The 22,689-nt window shown below is 46.7% G+C and overlaps 1 protein-coding gene and 1 pseudogene across 2 annotated transcripts in view; both read left to right on the top strand.

Annotated features, from left to right (window-relative positions):
• Positions 1-22,689, top strand: part of LOC143270391 (paired immunoglobulin-like type 2 receptor beta) — a 107,960-nt pseudogene that overhangs the window by 63,983 nt on the left and 21,288 nt on the right. The window lies entirely within an intron of this gene.
• On the top strand, positions 14,344-15,867 carry LOC121825506 (paired immunoglobulin-like type 2 receptor alpha). Its single transcript, XM_042268565.2, has 2 exons — positions 14,344-14,605; positions 14,923-15,867. Exons 1-2 carry the CDS (start codon positions 14,518-14,520, stop codon positions 15,369-15,371), a joined length of 537 nt encoding a protein of 178 aa, XP_042124499.1. The 5' UTR covers positions 14,344-14,517; the 3' UTR covers positions 15,372-15,867.

Below are 22,689 nucleotides of genomic sequence, written 5' to 3'. Positions count from 1 at the left end.
TTAGATTATGAGAAATATTTCAGATCACTTTCCTCTTCTATGACATAAAAGGTCAGAGCTTAACATTTAATAGAGTTCTGATAAGCTGGTAGAACAGTGACTACTTACTGTTCAGTCACAACTCAACGTTTTAGATTTATTTTTCTTGTCATCAATATAAATAATAACTTAAATATAAATTAAGCTAAATATTTACTTAAATATAAATTATATATAATTAAATATAAACTTAAAAGTGCTTGTGATCAAGCTAAAGAAATCTCTGTCTAATCTACACTTGATTCTCTGGACAGAAGGAAAATACACATGTTTTTAACCCAAATCTGTAGTTTTTGCTTAGACTCATAAAAGGTATGAGTTCACTTCTGCTGTTTTACAGATCACATTATCTGATTTGTCTATGACATGGATTTCAGTACAGATTAGTAATACTAATGCATCTAAAACTTTTATGGCATTTTGTAAAATAATTCATATAGGCCTCAGAGGATTAAAAGTGTCACAAAAATTGGATGCTCTAAATGGAGGTAAAAAGGATTCCAATAAAGGTCAGCTTAAATTTTCTCCACTTGTCTATTCCTAAGGATGGTATTTTTCTCTCTCCTGGTGTTGGGACTCCTGACCTTCCAAATTACTAGATTATGGGCCTAAAACTTCCAAATAAGTTCACAATTTTAACTTCTGTTCCTAGTTTAAATTTGTCTCAACAGGTTTCCACTTGGCTGGCAGTCACCTCCAAGCTTCAGTTCCTGACTACACTGCCACAGTGACTATGATCTCTGGACTTGTGGAGAGCAGATGTGGACCAGCACAGCCAATGTGATTGATCCCTGTCTCAACAGCAGGGTCAGATAACCACAAGCTCCTGACAAATGCCCCATTGCCCAGCCTTTGACTAGCCTTTCAGCATTTCTGGGCCCTGACAACAACACCCCACTGTCAGCTCAAAGCAGTTCCAGAAGAGAATAGGATGTCTCATGCTCCCTACCCATAATAGGTTGAAATGCTGGGTCAAAAAGAAACTCCCTGGCATAGGGGGCAAAATGGCTCACTATATGACCATTGGCATACCAGGAAAATAGGTTCAGAATTATCAATTGATGAATTTATTAACTAAAATGGTTCTGCAGTAAGATAAGACACTTGATCTTCTTTCTGCAGAACCAAAGAGGCATTTTATGGCCTCTCATGTATACAAAAGTCCCATGTATGCACACCACAGCCCCAGGCTGCTCTTCCACAGAAAGTGCCCCTCCCCCTGTGAAAGCATCATGATTGCAGGGCCCAGTCACTGCTGTTGGGTGAAACAGGGTTGGCATTACAGGAGACTGTTTACAGCATCCTGGACAAAATCATCCCACAGCAGAGTCTCTATGGGCATTCCAGAGAGAACTTGAAACTAGAACAGAGCCCATGACGTGGGACTCGGGGTCCAGCAGGTGGCAGCAGTGAGGCTGAGCACAAGGGGCAGCTGGGATCCTGGGGAACCAACCAGACCCTGTTGTGTAAAAAGGCTGGCGACCAGCACCTGACATGGCTACCTCATCAGGTCCAGCCCCTCATTGGTGACGTAGAAATTGTTGAAGTTTTACTCAAAGACTCCAGACAGTAGGGCAAAGCCAGATAAGACCTGGAGGTGAAAACTCAGGACCATTATCAGATCACACTGAGCATAAAGATGTGGTGCATCTAGTAGAGTACTTACCTGCCTGGCACACACAGAACCCTAGGATCAATATCCAGCCTGAGATAATGGGCTGCTGTTGGGTGAAACAGGGTTTCTGTAGGAGTTCAAGGTCATCTTTGGCTATATAACATGTTCAAGGCCCAACTTGGGTTATAGGAGACACCACCCCCTGCAAAAAAAAAAAAAAGCCCTTGGAAAAGTACAATGGCCTTGTCCCCTGTCCTGACTGACTGTAAAACTGTGGCCAATTCATTCTTAAGATTCTGTGCCTTGCTGGGCAGTGTTGCAAACCTTTAATCCCAGCACTCAGGAGGCAAAGGCAGGCACATGTCACTCAGGGAAAATGATGCCTCTTCCTCTAGTAAAATTTTGTCCGTCTGTCCTACTGGGAGCTGATGGAACCATGTCATGGGGAAGGGTGGGGTGACCCTCCTGCAGAACCAGCCCTGAGGTCACCACAGCCTCTGCTCCAACCTCTCACGCCACCACCCCAATCACAGATCAGCTGTGTCCACTCTCAGAGATGTTCCAGGCAATATGTCATCAGTGACACATGGCTGCTCTGAGCTTCATCTTGGCATCCCATTCTTCTCTGCATTCCACTCTTCTCAGCTTGGGGGTGGCTTCATCTCTTTTATTAAATGCCAGTCTACCATTGAGAGGTTAGCCTCCATCAGCTTAATTACTCTTTCAAGAATAACTGTTTCAGCTACTGTTCCACTGCACACCAGAAGCCATCGGTCCCCTGTACCTTTTCCAGATTGCAAAGGCCACATCAGCGATGGTGCCATATTGACCTGGCCTCAGAGGATGCCTGTTGCTAAAGCCACAACCTCAAGCCAAGAAGAATAGACAGCTGAATTTAAAAAAAAAATAACAACAATTTCCAGAATTTAAAATCCTGAATCATGATAGGACACTAGTGGAATTCAGGTGTTTCTGGTACATGGACTACTCTCACCAAATGTGAGGTCGAACTGTAGGCCTTGTGTACATCTTACTTCACAATTGAGTCTGTCAGATAAGCTAAGCCTATAGGCTGAACATGATATCCAAACACTGCAGAGAAACCTCTGGTGACTGTCCAGGCAGTTGGCTGTTTCTGTCAAGGCACATTTATTTTGGAAGCTGCTTACATGTATTTCCTGTTTATTTAGGTAATATAATTTCCTTCTTGGGTCTCTGAGGGTGATGAAGATTAGATAGTTATAGTTATAGTTTTCCTTGTGAAGAATCACAAAAGAAACTCACTAAGATGTGTAAAGTGTATAAATTTGGAATACATTATAAGATAGTTCTCTGTTAGTAATATAAGTTAGGATAGAAAGTGAATCAGGTACATTTTGGACTTACCAAAATAGGATAGATAATGGAATATTTTCTCTGAGTTTGTCAAATGCAAATGGACTAGACATTGTTTAGGTATTTATTGCTTGTATATATTGTATATAATTATTGTACTTTTGCATATAGTTTTTTTATACTAGTTATAACTTTTTCTAATTTTTTTCTTTTTATTAGAATAATAGGGGAAAGGTGGTGATATTTTAATTGTGCTGAAATGTGATTTTATTTTTGTTAATAAATAAAGTTTGCCTGGAGATCAGAGGTCATTAGCAAGCCAGGAATAGAAGTCAGGTGGTGGTACCTTTACCCTTAATCCGATCACATGGCAGGCAGAGTCTCTGTGTGGTCAAGGACACAGCCAAGCATGGTGACCCTTCAGTCTTTAATCCCAGTATCAACCATAGAGACCAGGAGGTCTGTATAGACAGGCAGTGACGAGGAAGTCATGTGGCTGGGCTTAGAGCCAATGAGGAGGCAGAACAGGAAAGCAATAAAACGCAACACACACAGGAAGAAATTTTCTCTCTCTCAGGAGAAGGACGACAGCGAGTGGTAAGCTAAAGGGAGTCGTGGCTCTTGCTCTCATCTCTTAGGCTTTAACTCTGTATTTGGCTCTGTGTTTCTTATTTAATAAGACCGTTTAGAATTTCGTCTACAATCAATTGCATATCTTCTTGGCAAAAATGGGATCTGGGCTCAAGGGCATGGCCATCCTGTCAGTGACCACAAGGAAGGATGTTCTGCAACGTGGGAAGGAAGAAAGAATCATGAAGGAAGTTGCTGGTCACAAGAAGGTGGAGATGGGAAGGTCCTCCTCCATCTGTCCTCCACATGAGAAAACTCAGGGGTTGTGTGCCCCTTTACCCAGAATCTTCCTGTCTCCTGAGCACCCCAGGGTCCCTGCACAGGGCTCCTCTCCTGCCTGATGGCTCTGCTGGTCTCACTTCTGGGAGGGAATCAGGCCATGTCTTGGATCCTGATTCTACTGATGTCAGCTGCTTGTCTGCAAGCTGGTGAGTGGTGGGGACCTTGTTAGCAGGAACTCTGCACTAATCACAGGAGGAGCCAGTGGGGCTGGGAAGACCAGGCTGTCATGTGGACAGGGGTCTGCTAGAGGAGCCAGCCATTGCTGTGTGCCCCAAGAGAGAGCTCATCCTCAGAGTGGGTCCAGCCCAACACTTCCTTGTCTTTCCAGTCCCATATGGGATAATGGGACATAAGGACAGTCCTGCCCTGTGACACACACCTGCCTGTGGGTCAAGGGTCAGGAAGCTATGAGTTTTTCTTTCCATTCTCTGCAGAGACTTCAGATTCTCCCCATCCTTCCCAGGTAACTCACCAGGATCCAAGAATAAAAGTACCTTTGGAGTCAACCAACCAACAAACCTCTCTGGTGTCCAGGGCGGCTCCATCGAGATCCCCTTCTCCTTCTCCTTCCCCTGGGAGATGGCACAGAATTCACAGATGAGGATTCTCTGGAGATGGCAACACCTCCTTGGGGTATTTATCTACAACTCCTCCTCAGGTTACACACATGAGCATTTCAAGAACCGGCTCTTCCTGAACTGGACACAGCCTCAGACATCCAGAGTCCTCAGAATCCTGGACTTGAAGGAGAAGGACCAGACAAAGTACTTTTGCCAAGTTCAACTGAACACAACAGAAGGCATGAAGGGTTTGCAGTTAGTTGCAGGGACCCAGCTGACCATCACCCATGGTGAGCCACCCTGGCTCTGACTTTGATGCCTCTGGTTCCTTGTCCCCTTGATGTCACCTCAGGCTCCACAACTCTGAGCTTTCTTTCATACTCCTTTCCCTTGCTGTTGTGACAAGTCTTTGCTGTCTCCTCTGACCTTGTCTGTCATTTTCTTCTAAGATGGAAACCTATGACCTCTTTAGGATTCAGCCTGCCCCCCCCCACTAGTCAATTTACCCCCACCTGTCCCAAACTAACACTGCAGGCCAGGCCACTTCTCCAGGACCTCAACTGAGTGACTTTTCCAGGATGTAACTGACTCACTTGGTCCTGGGGCAGGGCTCCGCTGAGTCCCTGTATGGAGCATCTCCACACAGCTCAACCTAAGCCCAGAACAAACAGCAGGTGCCTGCCGGATGTTCTTGGAGTCCTCCAGTCCAAGTGTAAACTGCCACCTGTCACCACAGTGCCCTGTTTTCCCTCCTAGCTCCCCAGCACACATCTCTCACCTTTCCCTACCCACTCCCTTGTCTCCTCCTCTTTCACAACCCCCTCTCTCCTTCCTTACCCTCTTACCCTCACCTCTCCTACACAAGCTCCAAGGCTCTTGGGAAACAACGTCCCCATTTTCATGATGTGGCTGCTCTGTCTTCTGATCCCTGCCTCTCCTCTGCAGCAGAAGTAACTGCAGTCCCGTGCACAGGGAGCACTGAGGTCCAGCCTCGTCACTCTGTGACTGTTACCCCTGTGCTCTTCCCATGGCCCTGCAGCAGCTGGGAGACTCTGTGTGCTTAGTTGCTGAACATAATCTTGCTCTGTGGCTTTTTTAATATTTTGTATATTTTTATATTTATATTTGGTGTTTTGGGTTTTTTTTATAAGACAGGGTCTAACCATTTAACCCTGGTTGTTCTGGAACTCAGAGAGATCTACCTGCCTCCACCTCCCAAGTGCTGAGATTACACTCAGGTGCAACCACATCCAGCAGTGGCTCTTGACTGGACTAAGCCACCCTATGAGAGGACGCCCACAGCACAGTTCTCTGCACAGTCTGTGTGGCTGCCATGTTGACCTGATGTAATGTCAACCAGCAGCTGCAAGGGCTCAGGGCCAGGAGGAAGAGGAGCTGTTTCTTGGGTCTAGAGTAGTGGTTCTCAACCTTCCTGATGCAGAGACCCATTAATACAGTTCCTCATGTTGTAGTGACTCCCAACCATAAAACATTTTCATTGACAATTCATTACTGTACTTTTTCTACTGTCATGAATCATAATGTAAATATCTGATATGCAGGATATCCTATATACTACCACTGTGGGGGTTGCAAACCACAGGTTGGGAACTGTTAGTCTAGTGTTTCCAAATAAGTAAATGTTGTGAAAATTATCCTTAGTGATGTTTGTAGAGAGATGAATGTACTCTACCCTACATTGACCTGTTCACTTATGACTAAAACAAACTATATATTTTCTATTATGCATTTTTATGTATTCAGAGTGTGTGAACATGTGGGTGGTCTGTTAATTCAGGGGTGTGTGTGTGTGTGTGTGTGTGTGTGTGTGTGTGTCTTTCTGTGCATGTGTGAGTGTGAGAATGTTCACATTTCTTATTGTGCATATGGACCTAGTGGAAAACTTCAGGTGTCCTTCCCTTATTTTGAGACAGGGTCTCTCACTAGCTTCAAGTTTGCCAAGTAGACTAGGTTGTATGACCAGTGAGCCATAGCAACATGCTTGTCTCCAGCTCCTCAGTACAGGGATTACATCTTACTCAGCTTGTTTGGTATTGAACTAAATGTATAGAGACAGCCTGGTTTTAACTGACAGAGATCTGGCTGCCTCTGCTTCTAGGGTTAAGATTGAAGGACATCCAGTTCACCAGGTTCTTGATATGGATACTGGAGATCAACCTCAGGTTCTATGGCCTGAGCAACAAACGCTATGGATTGAGTCATATCTGCATGTTATCTACATCTATGACAAGAACAACAGTACTTCTGTGGCTTAGTTGTCTGTGACCACATGACAGTCTTAGGACACACCTCCAGGACAGCGGAGAGTAAGCATTTGAGCTTGCTCTCCTGGACTCTTAGCCTTCAGCATGTGATCCCCTCTGTGAACTTCTAACAGCTGTTCCCCATCCCACATCCCACAGAGGAGACAAGGTGTGACACTCACCCCATGCCTCCCTCATTCAGGGGATCTGCTCACTCCTCATCTCTCCCCAGCCATCAGCACCATCATGCAGCGCCCCTCCATCATCACCTCTGTAGTCACCACAGCTGGCCTGGAGGACACAGAGGGCCAGAGGAATCCATCACTTGTGAACCTGGGAGCCAAGGTCGGGGTGGTGGTGGCCACGGCTGTGCTCATAACCCCCGTCTGTGTGTTGAGGATCTTCCTCTGGTGGAAGAAAAGGTAAGTGGTCCAGGACAGGCCCTCACCTGAGCTTCCCCTCTGAGTTTTCTCAGCTGTGGACATGGAGAAGGATGGACTTATACAGGACAGAGTCCAGAGAACAGAAAGACAGAAAGGAAGCTGAAGTCTACCAGGACTGATTCTGCACCTCCTTCCTTAGAATCCCAGCTGGAAATCAGAGGAGCAAGTGCAGTGAACACAGAGGCTGTGCTAGGGGGTTCAGTGGGGCACTCATGTGTCTGAGGGGACAACTGCTCATTTGGAAAGAGCTGTGGCTTCTAAACAAGGTCTGAGGTAGACCAGCGCTCAGGGATAACATCTCACAGGAAGTGGAGCCTGTGAGAAGAGAAATGATATGATATTAAAACAGAAATTAAGACAATGGTGTGTAATAACCCACACATGAAAAGAACATGTCTGGGAAGAAGCTACCCTAAAAGAGGCAAAGTTGTCCTAGAAACACAACACTGTGAGAGAAATCACAGAACAGCTGGGGATGGCTCAGTTGGTAAAGTGCTTGCCCTAGAAATGGGAGGACATGAGTTCCATCCTCAAGATCCCCCTAAAGAGTTGACGATGTTTCAGATACGCAGAGAGACAGAGACAGTAGGGTCTCTGCGGCTCACTGTGCTGACAGGCTTGCCCAGTCAGTGAGAAGCCAATGACAGACCTGTCCCTAAAACCATAGTGGACAGCTCCTTCAGGATACTCTCCAAGGTTGTCTGATGCCATCCACATGTGCATGGAGAGTTGCAAATGTACACATACATATACATAATGCATTAAAAATAAATTTTTAAAAATTTAGAGAAATAAATGTAAGGATATTTGCAGAATGGTTATTTTTATACAATAAGTCTTCACAATGCAAAACACTCTAAAAATTCAATGCAATCCTCATTCAAATCTCAGTTACATTTTTGTAGAGATACAAAATGTTGCAGATTTGTTTTCTAAAATGCATGGGGATTCTAAGAACACAATAAAGGGGACACAATGGGGGAACACTTGTAATCCCAACAAGAGAGAAGTACAGAGAGGGGATTCAGGAGTTCAAGGTCATAGGCAGGTACATAGCAAATTTACGGCCCACCTGGGTTCATGGAGACCTTGTACACACACACACACACACACACACACACACACACACACACACACACACACCGCAAGAAAAAAACCCCACAAGTGTTGAGTGGCTGCAGAGCAGATTTAATTGTATGTTAAGAAGAAGACTAGGATAGGTACAGAGACAAGTAGAGTGCAATAAAAAGCCAAGAATACAGACTTGAACATGTATCTCCTGGTCGTCAGAAGGGCTCAGACCTCCAATAGGTGAGAGGGGATTCTGAGAGCTGGAGAGCAGCAGCCTGAGAGGCAGCAGAAGTCTGACTGGGATTTGAACCCTGAGCCTGAATCTGCAGGGTGGCAGCAGCCTGCACTCACAGGGAGAGCTAGAGAGCCAAAGGGAGACAAAAGGGAGGCATGGTGAGTGCAGAGCAGGGAAAGCAGGGAGGAGACATGGGTTCAAGGCAGGGGAAGGAAGCAGAGGAAGAAGGACATGGACAAGGGACAAAGGACCAGGAGAGCTGTCCTCTGATTGGCTGTGCTGTGCAGAAGGACAGCTGAGGACTGTCCTCAGGTCCTGGTGACACTCAGAGCTGTCCCTGAATGTCTGCTGCAGAGCTGTTTGCTGCCCTGGCCCCCTGATGTTGTCTGAACAGAGAGAAGAGCTGAGAGTCAGATGGAGGATCAGCATGGCTGCCACACTGACACTGTTTCTTCTCCTACAGGCCAGCAGACTAAAGATGAACCTCAGCCAGAGGAGAGCCTGTCATCTGAAGGAACAGATGAGGACCTGTGTGTTGGTTTGAATAAGAATTTACAGATAGCCTCAAGGATTTGTCTGCTTCATCCCAAGGCAGTGGCACATAGGATGTGTGGCATTGTTAGAGTAGGTTGTGGCCTTGTAGGAGGAAGTGAGTCACTGGGGGTGGGCTTTCACACTTCAAATCCTCCAGCCAGGAACAGTGTCTCCCTCTCTCTTCCTGCAGTCTGCTATCTGAATGTAGAATGTTCAGCTACCTCTCCAGCATCATGCCTGCCTATGTATCTCCAACCTTCCTACCTTGGGGATAATCAGCTAACCTATTGAAACTGTAAGCCAACCCCAATTAAATGTTTTCCTTTATAAGAGTTGCCGTGGTCATGGTGTCTCTTCAAAGCAATGAAACTTTGGTTAAGACAGGCTGTTTGGGGAATTTTTATGAGAGGCATGCAAGGGATCTGGAGAGATAATTTCACCAGAAAAGCCTTGCACACAGGCTGGAGGACCTGAGTTTGATTGGGAGCACCCTCAGTATAAACTAGGGAGGTGATGGAAATTTGTAATCCCAGCCATGGACAAGCAAGAGACAGTCAGTGTCATGGAGCTGTCTGTCCAGCTAATCTAGCCTAATTGCCGAGTTCCAGAAAAATGAGACACCATGTCATAAAAAATAATGTGGATTCATCAAGGGGATAAATCATGGTGATAACATTTTCCAATTTTATTTTAAAAACAAGTATTTAAAAATTACAAATTAATGGAGAAAAGTGGGGAGCAGATTGAAAGCTCAGTGTGAAAGGGTGTTGGCAGCCTAGCCCAATGATCTGCATTTGATTCTGGGAACCCAAATGGTGCAAGGAGAAAACTGACTCTGGAAAATGTTTCTCTCCTTCTAGAGACAAACATTGTCTGTCAGTCCCCAGCTAACAGACCTCCAGGGCTGTGAACTCTCACCAGGGAGGTCAGTTTACATCAAAGTGGGGATTGATGGCCACACATCCTGCATCTCACCACTTCCCTGTCTCCTGCCTGGGAATCAGGGAGCATGGGTGCAGTCTTGTGCTGGGACACATCCTGTCCTTGGATAGGTACAAGAAGAGAACCCCCACTTCTGCCATGTGGGCTCTGATGTCCTGTGTCTGTCTCTGGTCCCGAGAGCACAACGCTGCTCTTCCTGACTGTCCCTGGAGCTATCAACCCTTTTTCTTTTTTAAGCACAAATTGCTAAACAGTCTTATTAATAAAAAAAAACCCAGAGCCAGTTATTGGGGTGAAAGCTGAAAGATCAGAGCATTAGAACAAGCCAGCCACTACCTCCTACCTCTAGAAAATCCTCAGTCTCAGGACAGTGAGTTTCTGTTTCCTCACGCCTTATAAACCTTTCTCTGCCCAGCCATCTTACTTCCTGGAATCAAAGGCATATATGCTTCCCAAGCAAAGGCATGAGATCTCAAGTGTTGGGATTAAAGGTGTGTTTCACCACACCTGGCTCCGTTCCCAGTGTGGTCTTGAACTCACAGAGATCCACACAGATCTCCACACAAATCACTGTTTCCCACTGATAGGATTAAGGATATGTGCCATCACATTCTGACATCTATGTCTAATCTAGTGGCTGGCTCTGTCCTCTGATCCCCAGATAAAATTTATTGGGGTGCACAAAATATGGCCACACTTACTAATCATGTCTCATGGCATATCAACTTGATGAGTCTATTAAGAAACGGTCCCCAATTTCCATGAGACTAGAGAAGACAGGAGGGGTCCTGGAGAAGTCACCCGGGCTTCTCCTGACTGAAGTGAAGTCTCCTGAGGCAGCTGTGAGATGTCTGCAGACGTGTAACTGGATCCAAGCCTCCTGAGGCTGAACTCAGCAGCAGCCATGGTCTCAGTAATCTTGGCAGCTGGGGTGGTGTCTCCTCTGAGCATCCCTGGTGTGTTCACACCAGCAGGCTGCCAGGATGATGGTCTGACCAGTCATCAGTGGGAATATCCATTCATCATCTCCTTCTCCAGACACCCGGGCACAGGAAGGAGCCTCAAAACTGTTATTCTAGTGCTCACGTGACTTGCCAAGTCAATTTTCATTGTTCAAAAGGAAGAAAAAGCAAAGGAGCCCACAGCAAAGACTTCACAGCACCAACATTCTCAACAACATTTAGGTCAAATCCCCTCAGGGTGAAGGAACATTACTGTTGGAATGGGGAGCAGACATGGGTTCTAGCATGCCTACCTCTGTTTGGGATTTGTGTTCCCTGGCCTGAGCCAGTCAGTTAAAAGAAGTTCTAGAGGAAGTCAGGCAAGGTGGCCTATGTCTGTAATCCAATGACTGACTGTAGAGATAGCAAGACCATGAATTAGAGGCTGTCATTAGTACCTACTGAGCTTGAGGTCAGCCTGGGCTACATGAGACTCTGTTTCAAAACTAAACAAACATCAAGCTAACCATAAATCCAGAGTCAGCAAGGTCATGGAGGCTGGTTATCTGTTAGTTCACTTTGGTAGGAGACAGAGAACTTGAAGATATCACCTGTTTTTTCTTTAGATTCTCTCAAACAAATCATGTGACTATTTATAGTTTCATTTAAGCAATATACAGTGTTGAAGAGGAAATTGGGAGTTTCTTCATTTCTGTGACCTGAAACTCAGTGACATGTAAGTTTCTGCCTCCGGCCTTGTCTATCTGCAGAAGATGGAAGAATTCATGCACAGGAGCAGGAGACTGAGCTGGTCACCCAGCCCCACTCACTGGGCCTTTAGTACTATATAGAGTCTCTTCTTGGGGCTCCCCTGGCAGGGGTGCAGGGAGGTGCTCATGCTGAGGTTGGCAGCACATGAGGGAGATTTGTTTCAAAAATTTGTTTTTTGAAACAGTAACTATATAGCTGTTGCAGGCATGGAACTGTATATGTAGATCAGGATAGCCTGGAACTCAAAAAGATCCATTTGCCTCTCCCTCTGCCTCCCCCCCCCCCAAAAAAAATAGAATTAATGGAATGCATCTTTATGTTCAGCCCACCTTGTGTTTAATTACTTAAAATTACACTTCCTTCTTTATTCTGTGGGAGCAGGGCACACATGTGCTACAGTCTGAGCAGCAGCCAGGTTCTCACACTGCAGTCTGACATTCCCCATGGTCATATGTGTGCAGAAGCCCTGTTTACACCCCAAAGCCCCAGGCTGCTCTACCACAGAAAGCGTCCCTCCCCTTTGAATGCATCATGGATACATGGCCCAGTCACTGTTAATGGGGGAAATGGAGTTGGCACTGCAGGAGACTGATTACAGCATCCTAGACAGAAATCATCCCACAGCAGGGTCCCTATGGGGATGCAACTGGGTTCAAGACTTGAAACTAGAACACAGACCTCGACCTGGGATTCAGGGGCCAGCAGGTGGCTCCGTTGAGGCTGAGCACAAGTTGCAACTGGGATCCTGAAGGATCAAGGAGAGCAAGTTGTGTTCAAAAGCTGGTGACCAGCACCTGACATATGGCAGCGTCATCAGGTCCAACCCTATTGGTGACTTAGAAACCGATGTCCTTTTACCCACAGACCCCAGAGAGTAGGGCAAATGAAGCCTGGAGGTGAGTATCCATGACCAGGAGAGCCCCCTCTCAGACCTCACTGAATTGAAAAATGTGGTTGATCTGGTAGAGTGATCACCTGCCTGGCACACACAGAACCCTACGTTCTATCTGCAGCAGGAGACAAAGGGGCATGAGGGGCACACCTGTCATTCCATCACTTAGAAGGGCAGAGAGGAGGATCTGTAGGAGTTTGAGGTCATCATTGTCTACACAACAAGTTCAGGGCCCAGCCTGGGCTACATCAGATCCCATCCAATTAAGGGGCAGGTGGTCTTTCTGACATTTAAAATAGGTCCCATCCCCTCTCCTGACTAGCCATCTGGGGCCAACTCATCCCAAAGGTCTGTGTCTCTGAGTCTCCAAGGGCAGCATGGATGGATACAGAAGTGTGTCCATGTGCACCTGGGACTGAGGCCATGACTGGTTGTGCCTGGCTAAGGTCAAGGGATCAGAGGGCCATGAGGACTGTGAGGACTGTGAGGACTGTGAGGAAGGCAGAGACAGCAGATGTGACAGAGGCGGCTGCACAGCCACCTGCAGGGAAGCATGGAGAAGGCAATCAGTGCAGGAATCTAAGGAAATGGGAAGTCGCCTCTGCACATGTCACTCAGGGAGAATGATGCCTCTTCCTCTGGTACAATCTTGTCTACCATGGAATTGATGGAACCCTGTCATGGGGAAGGGGAAGTATGATGCTCCTACAGAACCAGCCCTGAGTCCAGACAACCCCCCTCAATTCTCACCGCTTCACTCCAGTTACAGACCAGCTGTGTCCACACTCAGAGATGTCCCAGACAATATGTTATAAGGGAAGCGTTGAGGGTCTGACTTTTCACTGCTCACTTCATTCAAAGAAGGTTCTAGAGCAGCCACAGCTAGACGGAGTCACTCAAGTGCTTTGTGGGAACAGTCTCCTGGGAACCCAGAAGCAGATCCCTGGCCTTTGAGGGGAGTTCAGATGCTGCACAGAGCAGGCAGGACTGCAAGTACTTGATGGGACAAAGTCCAGTCAACCTGCCATGTGGCAGTCATGTGACATGTGCCAGGGCTTCTCTGATCCTTGGCATCCTCTTCTGAGGTATGTGAAGGTTGGTGGGACATAGAAAGTCTCCTTCAGAAACTGGAGTAGTTTTGGAGTCAGTGTCTAGGGGAGGGAGATGATCACCCAGGAAGCCCAGGGCAGTTACAGACTCGGAAGCAGTGAGCAGGCCAGGGCGAGAGTGTCCACTGGGCCTTGGTTCTGCCTGGTGCTGTGAAGAGTCCCTGAAGGACAAGAAGAGGACAAAGAGCAGATGGTGGTGGGGACACAGAGCTAGGGCTGGGACTGAATGTGTTTCCTCATCACCTCCATCCTCGCTGAGTCTGAAGTGAGCAGAAACTGACCACTTCTGTGCCTGAGGTTATTAGAGAGAGGGGGAGACAGGGAAGGAGGGAGGGAAAAAACAAGGAGAGAGAGAGAGAGAGAGAGAGAGAGAGAGAGAGAGAGAGAGAGAGAGAGAGAGAGAGAGAGAGAGAGAGAGAACTAGCATGGTGGGAGACATAATGAGAAACAGAGGGGGAGGGGAGCACTGGAGTGGAAGAAATCTGGAGGTGAGGAACCAGTGATTACAGGCCACATGGGAAATAGACGAGACTGGATAAGACAGGAGGTCAAAATGGAAGAGAGGAGTGCCTGGCCTGGTGAGGTCAGTTCTGTATCTTTCTGGCAATAATCGGATCTGGGCTCAAGGGCACGGCCATCCAGTCAGTGGCCACAGGGCAGATCTTCTGCAGCATGGGAAAGAAGGAGCCAGAATCATGAAGGAAGTTGCTGGTCACAAGGAGGTGGAGATGGGGAGGTCCTGCCCCACTCTGTCCTTCACATGAGCAGGCCCTGGGGTTGTGTGCCCCTTTACACTGATTCTTCCTGACTCCTGAGCACCCCAGGGTCCCTGCACAGGGTTCCTCTCCTTCCTGATGGCTCTGCTGGTCTCACTTCCTGGAGGGAATCAGGCCATGGCTTGGATCCTGCTTCTGCTGATGTCAGCTGCATGTCTGCAAGCTGGTGAGTGGTGGGGACCTTGTTAGCAGGGACTCTGCCCTAACCACAGGAGGGGCCAGTGGGGCTGGGAAGAGCAGACTGTCGTGTGGACAGGGGTCTGCTAGAGGAGCCAGCCAGTGCTGTGTGCCCCAAGAGAGAGCTCATCCTCAGAGTGGGTCCAGCCGAACACGTCCTTGTCTGTCCTGTCCCATTTGGGACAGTGGAACATAGGGACAGTCCTGCCCTGTGTCAAACACCCTCCTGTGGGTGAAGGCTTAGACAGCCCTGAGTTTTCTTTTCCATTCCCTGAGGTGACTTCAGATTCTCCTCATCCCTTCCAGGTAACTCAGCAGGATCCAACAGAGAAAGACGTTTTGGGGTCAACCAACCAGCAAACCTCTCTGGTGTCCAGGGCAGCTCCATCGAGATCCCCTTCTCCTTCTACTTTCCCTGGGAGTTGGCAAAGGATCCACAGATGAGGATTCTCTGGAGATGGAAGCACTTCCATGGGGAATTTATCTACAACTCCTTCTTGGGTTTCATACATGAGCATTTCAGGAAGCGTTTCATCCTGAACTGGACACAGCCTCAGACATCCGGAGTCCTCAGAATCCTGGACTTGAAGGAGTCGGACCAGACAGTGTTCTTCTGCCGAGTTAGTCTGAACACAAGATATGGCGTGGAGGTGTTTCAGTCGATTACTGGGACCCAAATCACCATCACTCCTGGTGAGCACATCCCAGGTCAGGCCCTTGTGGTCCTGACTTCCTTGTACCACAGATGTCATTAGAGATCCTACACTTCTGGTCCTTCCCACAGACTCCTCTCATGTGTTCTGACCCTCCCCAAGGCTCTGACAACTCCACCTTTCCTCTTCCCCACAACCATCCCCAAGCCTTAGCTGCTCTCTCTGAGCTGCCCCTCATTGCCCTCAGATCCACCCCACCCCCAGTCAGCTCTTCCCAGATGGCCCAGTCTCCTGCTCCTTTCTCCAAACTGACTACCACCCTGCCCACCCCACCCTCGTTGACACAAATCCATGTGGATCTGGCCTCTCCAGGACGGAGCAGCCTTCACCTGGTCCTGTGTCAGGGTCTCCATTAGGTCTAGACTTTACACCATATCTCGTGCCTTCCACAGTAGGTGCCTTCTGGTCCCGGGTACCCTTCCTCCTCTGGGTCCCCCCATTTCACCAGTCTCTAGACACATCCCTCATGGCTCCCTGCCCCAGTTTCTTTTTTCCCTCCCTCATTTCCCTCTTCCTCTCCTCCCTCCCCGTCCCCCATCTTTCCCACACAGACCCTCATGTTCTCACCATGATCAGGTTCTCTGGTCATTTTTCCTCCTCCATGGCAGCTGTAACTGCAGCTTCCACACAGAGTGCACACAGGCCCAGCCTAGTCACTGTGTGGACATTACCCCGGCCACCTGTCACCACTGCTGGGCACTCTCATGGTCATTATACAGAGAGAGACAGGGAGACAAGCAGATTTCCACCCCTGCCCAAGGTCATGCTTATTGGAGAAATTATTTTGGCCACTCCACGTAGTTAAAAGGATATTTATTAAATGGCGTAACTCACAAATTAAGTATTGGGTAGGTCGCAGGGTCTGGGGAAGGTGTAATGCAGTCTAGCGGTGTTCTCCGGAGCTCTGCACAGTCAATCTGCACCGGTCAGCGTTCCGGCACCGAGAGAGCGCCCAGAGCGAGCGCTGGCCCATCCAGCTCTCGGGTCCCCAGGCGCCTCCCCTCGCCCCGCCTCGTAGGCGTGACAGTTGCCAGAGTCTCAATGGGGGTTGGAACTTCCAGAACCAAGCTGGGATGGCTACCCACTACATCTCCCCCTTTTTGTCTAAATAAGAAGGTTCTAAACTAATACAAGACTATATACAAAGGAATGGTTATCAAATATTGTCCAGAAATAATGAGAGATAATGACCTTGATAAGATGTAACTACAACCAATGCAAACAATATCAAGCAAGAAACACATATTAAAATCCAGAGAAGTATAGAGCATAGGTAAACAGCATGTTATAAAGATCATTCAAAGGTGTCCTATCCTAAAGAACCTGAACCTAATACTTAATATGTTCTATCTAAGATATTATATATACTAAGTTGTAACTATAACTGTTAGTCTTCAATCCCATCAAAGACCTGAGAAGGAACATAATGGTCCCTGAGAAATGGTAGATGGATGCAAGCAACTTTCGGGAATCTTGCAAGAGTAGACCAAGACAGCTGGCAGCCTGGACAGTCACCTAATGTTTCTCAGCATTGTTGGTGCATTCAAATTGGCTACAGGCCTAGAGTATCTGACAGACCATTTTCAGAAGCAGGATTTCTGAAAGACCATCTTACCCTGTCTTGGCAGAGTACAGTGGTCGCTTTCCTTGTGTCCCGCTTGTCCAGAAAGGAGAGCATTGCATTTGTACTGTCAGCCATCAAGGCAAGGGCAGTTCTTTGCCCAGTAGGCCATTTTGTGCCAAAAGACAAACTTCCAAATGGAAATGTCTTAGAAGCCCAACATTCTCTCGGGATCAATTGGTGCAGCCAGGAGCAATTGTGTCTCACGTCAACAGAATTCTAAGTTATTTAAATGACATATTCTCCAGGTCTATGAAGTGTTTGAAGATTACCTGCCCATCTGACCTATGTATCTGTAAATCTGGATAACCTAACTAACGTAACTATAGAGATGACAGGCATAGGCGACTATAAATCTATAAATATTATCTATCGAAATAACCTAAGGACTAAGGCTTCACATAAATAAGGTAAACAGTCTATAAGCAAATGTATGGTGAAGAACGATGACTTCAAAATTGTGACAATACACAAGATATTTATAACAGAGGTAGGAATATATAGTGCGATATGCAATATGACAACAATATTAAATACATATCAATATACCGAATATCCTAAACAGAAGTAGAGCATATATAAAGTATGACAGTATGTGTGTGTGTGTGTGTGTGTGTGTGTGTGTGTGTGTGTGTGTTACATGTACCCTATTATTGTACATGGGAAAACCAGAGAGGTGGACATTGGGGGTCCTCCTGTGACCTCCCTCATTCCCTAGAGGTAGGGTCTCTCACTGACCTGGAGCTCACTGTTTACAGCTGGCTGATTGGCTACGAAGCATTATTGATCCTCCATCTCCAGTGTTGTGGTTACAAGTGTTTTCATGGCCTGTCTTACAAATAATATGTATGACATTCGAGGAAGGAACGCCCAAGGTTAACATCTGGCACACACACAAACACACACACACAGAGACACACAAATGAACACACATTCATGCACCATTATGTATGTGCAAAAATTTAATAAAAAATACATTTTAGAAAATAAATTATAAAATTAATAGTAAAACAACAATCATCATTAATTACATTGCCAATCCTCAGCAGTGCCAGTGATAAGTGGGTTTGTCCCTTCCAGGTTTGACCCACCTGCCTCCCCTGGCAAACCACTCCTCATCTTAACCCCTGTGCTAGTTCAGGATAAACTCCACAGCCAGACCTGACAGGCACCTTACAACTGCATTTCCTGTGTCTCCTACATGTTTCCCTAAATGGTTCCTGTTCTTCCACCTCCTCCCTCTTCCTCCTTTCCCAATTTCTCCAGCCTTGGTGATAATCTGTTAGGTGCTTGTAGAACAATCAATCTAAGGCAGCCATGCCTTTCTCTGCTTCCGGCAGACACACCATGTTTTTCTCCTTTAGCAGAACTTCCGATGGTCCCCAAGGCCACACCCACACTAGACAAGGGCTCTGCCACTGAGTTATACCTCACTTATACTGTGACTTCTTCCATCGGTATTTTTAAAATTAATTCACTACTGAATATTCCAGCCCATTGTTTTTAAAATATTAAAATTAATGATAAAAAGACATTTTTATTTTATTTCCATTTTTTTTAAAGACAGAATCACCTGTATTCTAGGCTGGCATCAAACTTACTAGATAGCTAAGGATGACCTTGAACTTCTGACTCTCCTGCCTCCACTTGCCAAGTGCTGGGATCACAAAGGTGTGTGACCACTCCTGTATGCAGCACTTGAGATGGACTCAGGGCCTTGTGCACCCTAGGCAAGCACTCCACCACTGAGCTGCATACATAGACCTCAAAAGAAATGTTTTATCCATGCAAAATATCCTCATTTAGTACAAAGATATCACACCCAGAGAAATATGTGCAACAAGTATTGAAAAGAACCCTGTGATTGGCTTATTAATTCTCTTTCCATAATTTCATTTTTGTAGCCAATTCAATAGTACTCTGCTTTGCAATTTTCTCTTGGTGTCTAAGCAAAAAGACCTCAGATGATTTCTCTCTCTCTCTCTCTCTCTCTCTCTCTCTCTCTCTCTCTCTCTCTCTCTCTCTCTCTCTCTGTATTTCTCTGGGCTGAACTCACCAATGCTCTAGGCCAGCTGGCAGTGAACCGCAGGGCTCTGCCTGTCTTCCCACTGCAGTGCTGGATTACAAGTGCATGGCAACACACACAGGTCCCTGGGGATGCAACTCAGGACTTTGTGATCCAGAGGTGTCCTAGTTCAAGTTTCTATTGCTGTGAAAAAAAAAAACACCATAACCAAAGAACTTGGGAAGGAAAAGGTTTATTTGGCTTACACATACCAGTCATGTTCCATCATCAAGGGGAGTCAGGGCAGGAATTCCAAGCAGGAACCTGGAAGCAGGAACTGAGGCAGAAGCCATGGAGGGGTGCTGCTCACTGGCTTGCTTTTCCATGGCTTGCTCAGTGTGCTTAGATTATAACATCCAAGATCTCGCCCAGACATGGTACCACCCACAGTGAGCTGGGCCTCCCACATCAATCACCAATCAGGAAAATGTCCTACAGACGTGCCTACAGGCAATCTGATGGAGGCCTTTTCTCAGTTGAGGTTCCTCTTCGCAGATAACTACAGCTTGTGTCACATTGACAAAATAACTAACCAGGACACAAGGCAGGTACTTGAGGACTGAGGCATCTCCTCGGTTGCTGACCTGCCTTTTCCCCCTCAGGACACACTTTCCTAGTGTCTGACTCTATCCATGTCAATGGCTGAAGAGACTGTTCCCATCTGTGTTATTATTCTACCACTGTACTTCCAACACCTTTGTTTTTTGCTTTGTTCTTTTGGGACATTCTGGGAGAGAAGGTAATATATATGTATACATCAATGTGTGCGTGCACATCTGGTACTGAACAGTGATGGTGGCTGCTCCACAGAATGAATGTGCTGTAAGTCACTGAGCTGTATATTGCAGAGTTCAAATGATATAGCTTATATTACATACATTTATACCAACAAAAATGATATTTTTTGCAACAAGGACTCACTATGTAGCCTTAGCTGGCCTGGAAGTTGCTATGTAGACTAGACAAGCCTTTAGCTCATAAAGATCTGTTTTGGTGCATGTCTTGGATGTCACTCTGTAGACCAGGCTAACCTCTAACATACAAAGATTTGCCTAGCTCTGCCTTTAGAGTGCTGGGATTAAAGGCTGGTACCACCACCAGCCAGCCAATGTGACCTTTCTTTTTTTTTAATTTATTTATTTATTATGTATACAGTGTTATGCCTGCATGTATGCCAGAAGTGGACACCATATATCATTATAGATCATTGTGATATATGTGGATGCAGGAGTTGAACTCAGGACCTCCTGAAGAGAAGCCAGTGCTCTTAACCATCGGATCCATCTCTAGAACCCAAGGTGGCCTTTCTTAAAGTGGTTTGGTATATAACTGTAATCCCAGTAGTTGGGAGGTACTGAGATCAGGAATTTAATGTCATTGACTACACAACAAGGTCAAGACCAGTCTGGACTACAAGGGCTTTAAAAAAATGTTAAGAGTGGTTCAGAGCATTGGCTTTGTGATTGTGAGGACCAAAGTTCAAATTCAAACACCAACACAGGAAGCTGGGTGTCCCTGCATATGCTGTGACACCAGTTCCAAGGAGGTGGAGGCAGGAGGATTGCTGAGTTTGTTGGCTTTCAGCCTAGCTGATTCTGAAGCCTCCATTTCACAGAGACCTGCCTCTGAAGAACAGGTGGAGAATGTTGCAAGAGGACACCAGAAGCCTCTTGTGGTCTCAACATGTATAATCAGGCACACGTCTCTATCGTGTGTGTGTGTGTGTGTGTGTGTGTGTGTGTGTGTGTGTGTGTGTGTGTGTGTTTGTGTGTATGTATGTATGTCCGTGTGTGTGTGTGTGTGTGTGTGTGTGTGTGTGTGTACACAGGCTTATCTGCTTGTGTATGTAGGTTCCTGTATGTACACTCACAGACATATACAACACAGATACATAAAATAAATGGAAAAAGATTTTAAGTAGTGTTCAATGATTTAAATGTTTCATGCATTTATACAATGAATTTTGACCATATCTACATCAAAATCAAGCAGTGTCTTCAGCAACAGGTTCTTATCATCTAGCTATGGTGGGCATCCAAGAGCAATGACAGTAGTCTATATTGTACAAGGGGTCTCTGGACCTTGCTGACCAATAACCAATAGGGAGTCAAGCCATGCCCGGTCCTGAGATTTCCATTCAATAACTCAGGTCTTTAGAGCATCATTGTCTACACTTGCCGGCTACTTCTGCTCTAACAAGAACTGTTTTTACAAAATGACTGTTTAGCCGGGCGGTGGTGGTGCACATGGGTTTTATCGCAGCACTCGGGAGGCAAAGCCAGGCGGATCTCTGTGAGTTCCAGGCCAGCATGGTCTACAGAGTGAGATCCAGGACAGGCTCCACAGCTACGCAGATAAATCCTGTCTCAAAACAAAACAAAACAAAACAAAACAAAACAAACAAACAAACAAACAAAAAAGACAAAAACTACTGTTTCTGATCTGTGTGACTTAGAGATTGTTCTTTGTAAGGGATAACATGAGGGTCTGAGGACATTTCTACCAGAAAATAAAGAGTTGTCCTTGCTCACCCGATTCTCAGCCTCAGCAAATGTTCTCTTCTTCCTGTGTGAGCTTCAAAGAGCTGTTCCTCATCCCGCACCCCCCAAAGGAGACAAAATACCCATGTGTGCCCATCCTCCATTCAAAAAGGACCCACTTGTTACTTGAGTGCAGGATCAGAACCTGGTCCCCAGCAGCTCTAACAAGCCAGACTTGGCCATCTGTCCTCAACAGGACAATTAAAGAGACAGTCACAGTGAAAAGCAGAGGAAAAAGGCTTACACAGCATGGCCAGATTGGGAAAAGGAACAAGGAGATTCAGTGGCAACCCCCAACTCCCTATTTGGGGCTTTGACAGGCACTGGCATGAGGTTTAGGCTTAAACAGAAGACAAGACATGTGCAGAGCTGAGCAGTCCCAGGTCTGGTGTGGCCCCGCCCCCAGTGAGCCATCACTGTCTCTGTCCAGTCTCTGCTGCAGGTTGATCTGAGGAGTTCTCAGGACTGTGTGAACTCTCTTTCTGGGAGACCAGTTCTTCCTCTGGCTGTCTCCAGACCTCAGTCTTTTCCTTCTCCCAACGTGAGACTCCCTGGGTGACCCCAGTTCCCTGGAGTCCATTGCTTCAGTAGTCTGAGGGGCAAGGAGTGCAGCAGAGGCATCCTCAGAGCATCATTCCTGTCAGGGAAGTTCCATGCTGACCTCCTTTGTCTCCTCCCAGCCCCCAGGACCACCTCTTCAAGACTCACCACAGGAACTTCTGAAGGCAAGATGGGCAGAAATAATCTGATCCTGGATCTGGGAACCAGAGTTGGGTTGGCAGTGGCTGCTGCTGTACTCCTGGCTGGGGTGTTGGGGTTGACAGTGTTCCTCAGGTGGAGGAGAAGGAAAGGTAAGTGGTCCAAGACTGCACCCCATCGCACTTCCTGAACAGTCCACACCAGAGTCCTCCAAGGTGATTTTTGACAGCGCAGATGCAAGGGCTCAGGGGATGGCTGAGTCAGGAAAGTGCTGCCATGCAAGCTGGAGGTTCCATGACCACACTCCATGTGATCCCAGTGCTGAGGAGGTGGAGGCAGATGATCCCTGAGGCTGGATGCCTGCTATACTGTCCTAACTGGTGAGACTAGTGTCCCAGTGAGAGAACTTATCTTTAAAAAGAAGTAAGGTGGACA

The sequence above is a fragment of the Peromyscus maniculatus genome, chromosome 23 (assembly GCF_049852395.1).
Source record: "Peromyscus maniculatus bairdii isolate BWxNUB_F1_BW_parent chromosome 23, HU_Pman_BW_mat_3.1, whole genome shotgun sequence".
Classification (NCBI taxonomy): domain Eukaryota; kingdom Metazoa; phylum Chordata; class Mammalia; order Rodentia; family Cricetidae; genus Peromyscus; species Peromyscus maniculatus.
The sequence above is the reverse complement of the archived record's forward strand: the minus strand, read 5'-3'. Positions and strand labels throughout refer to the sequence as shown.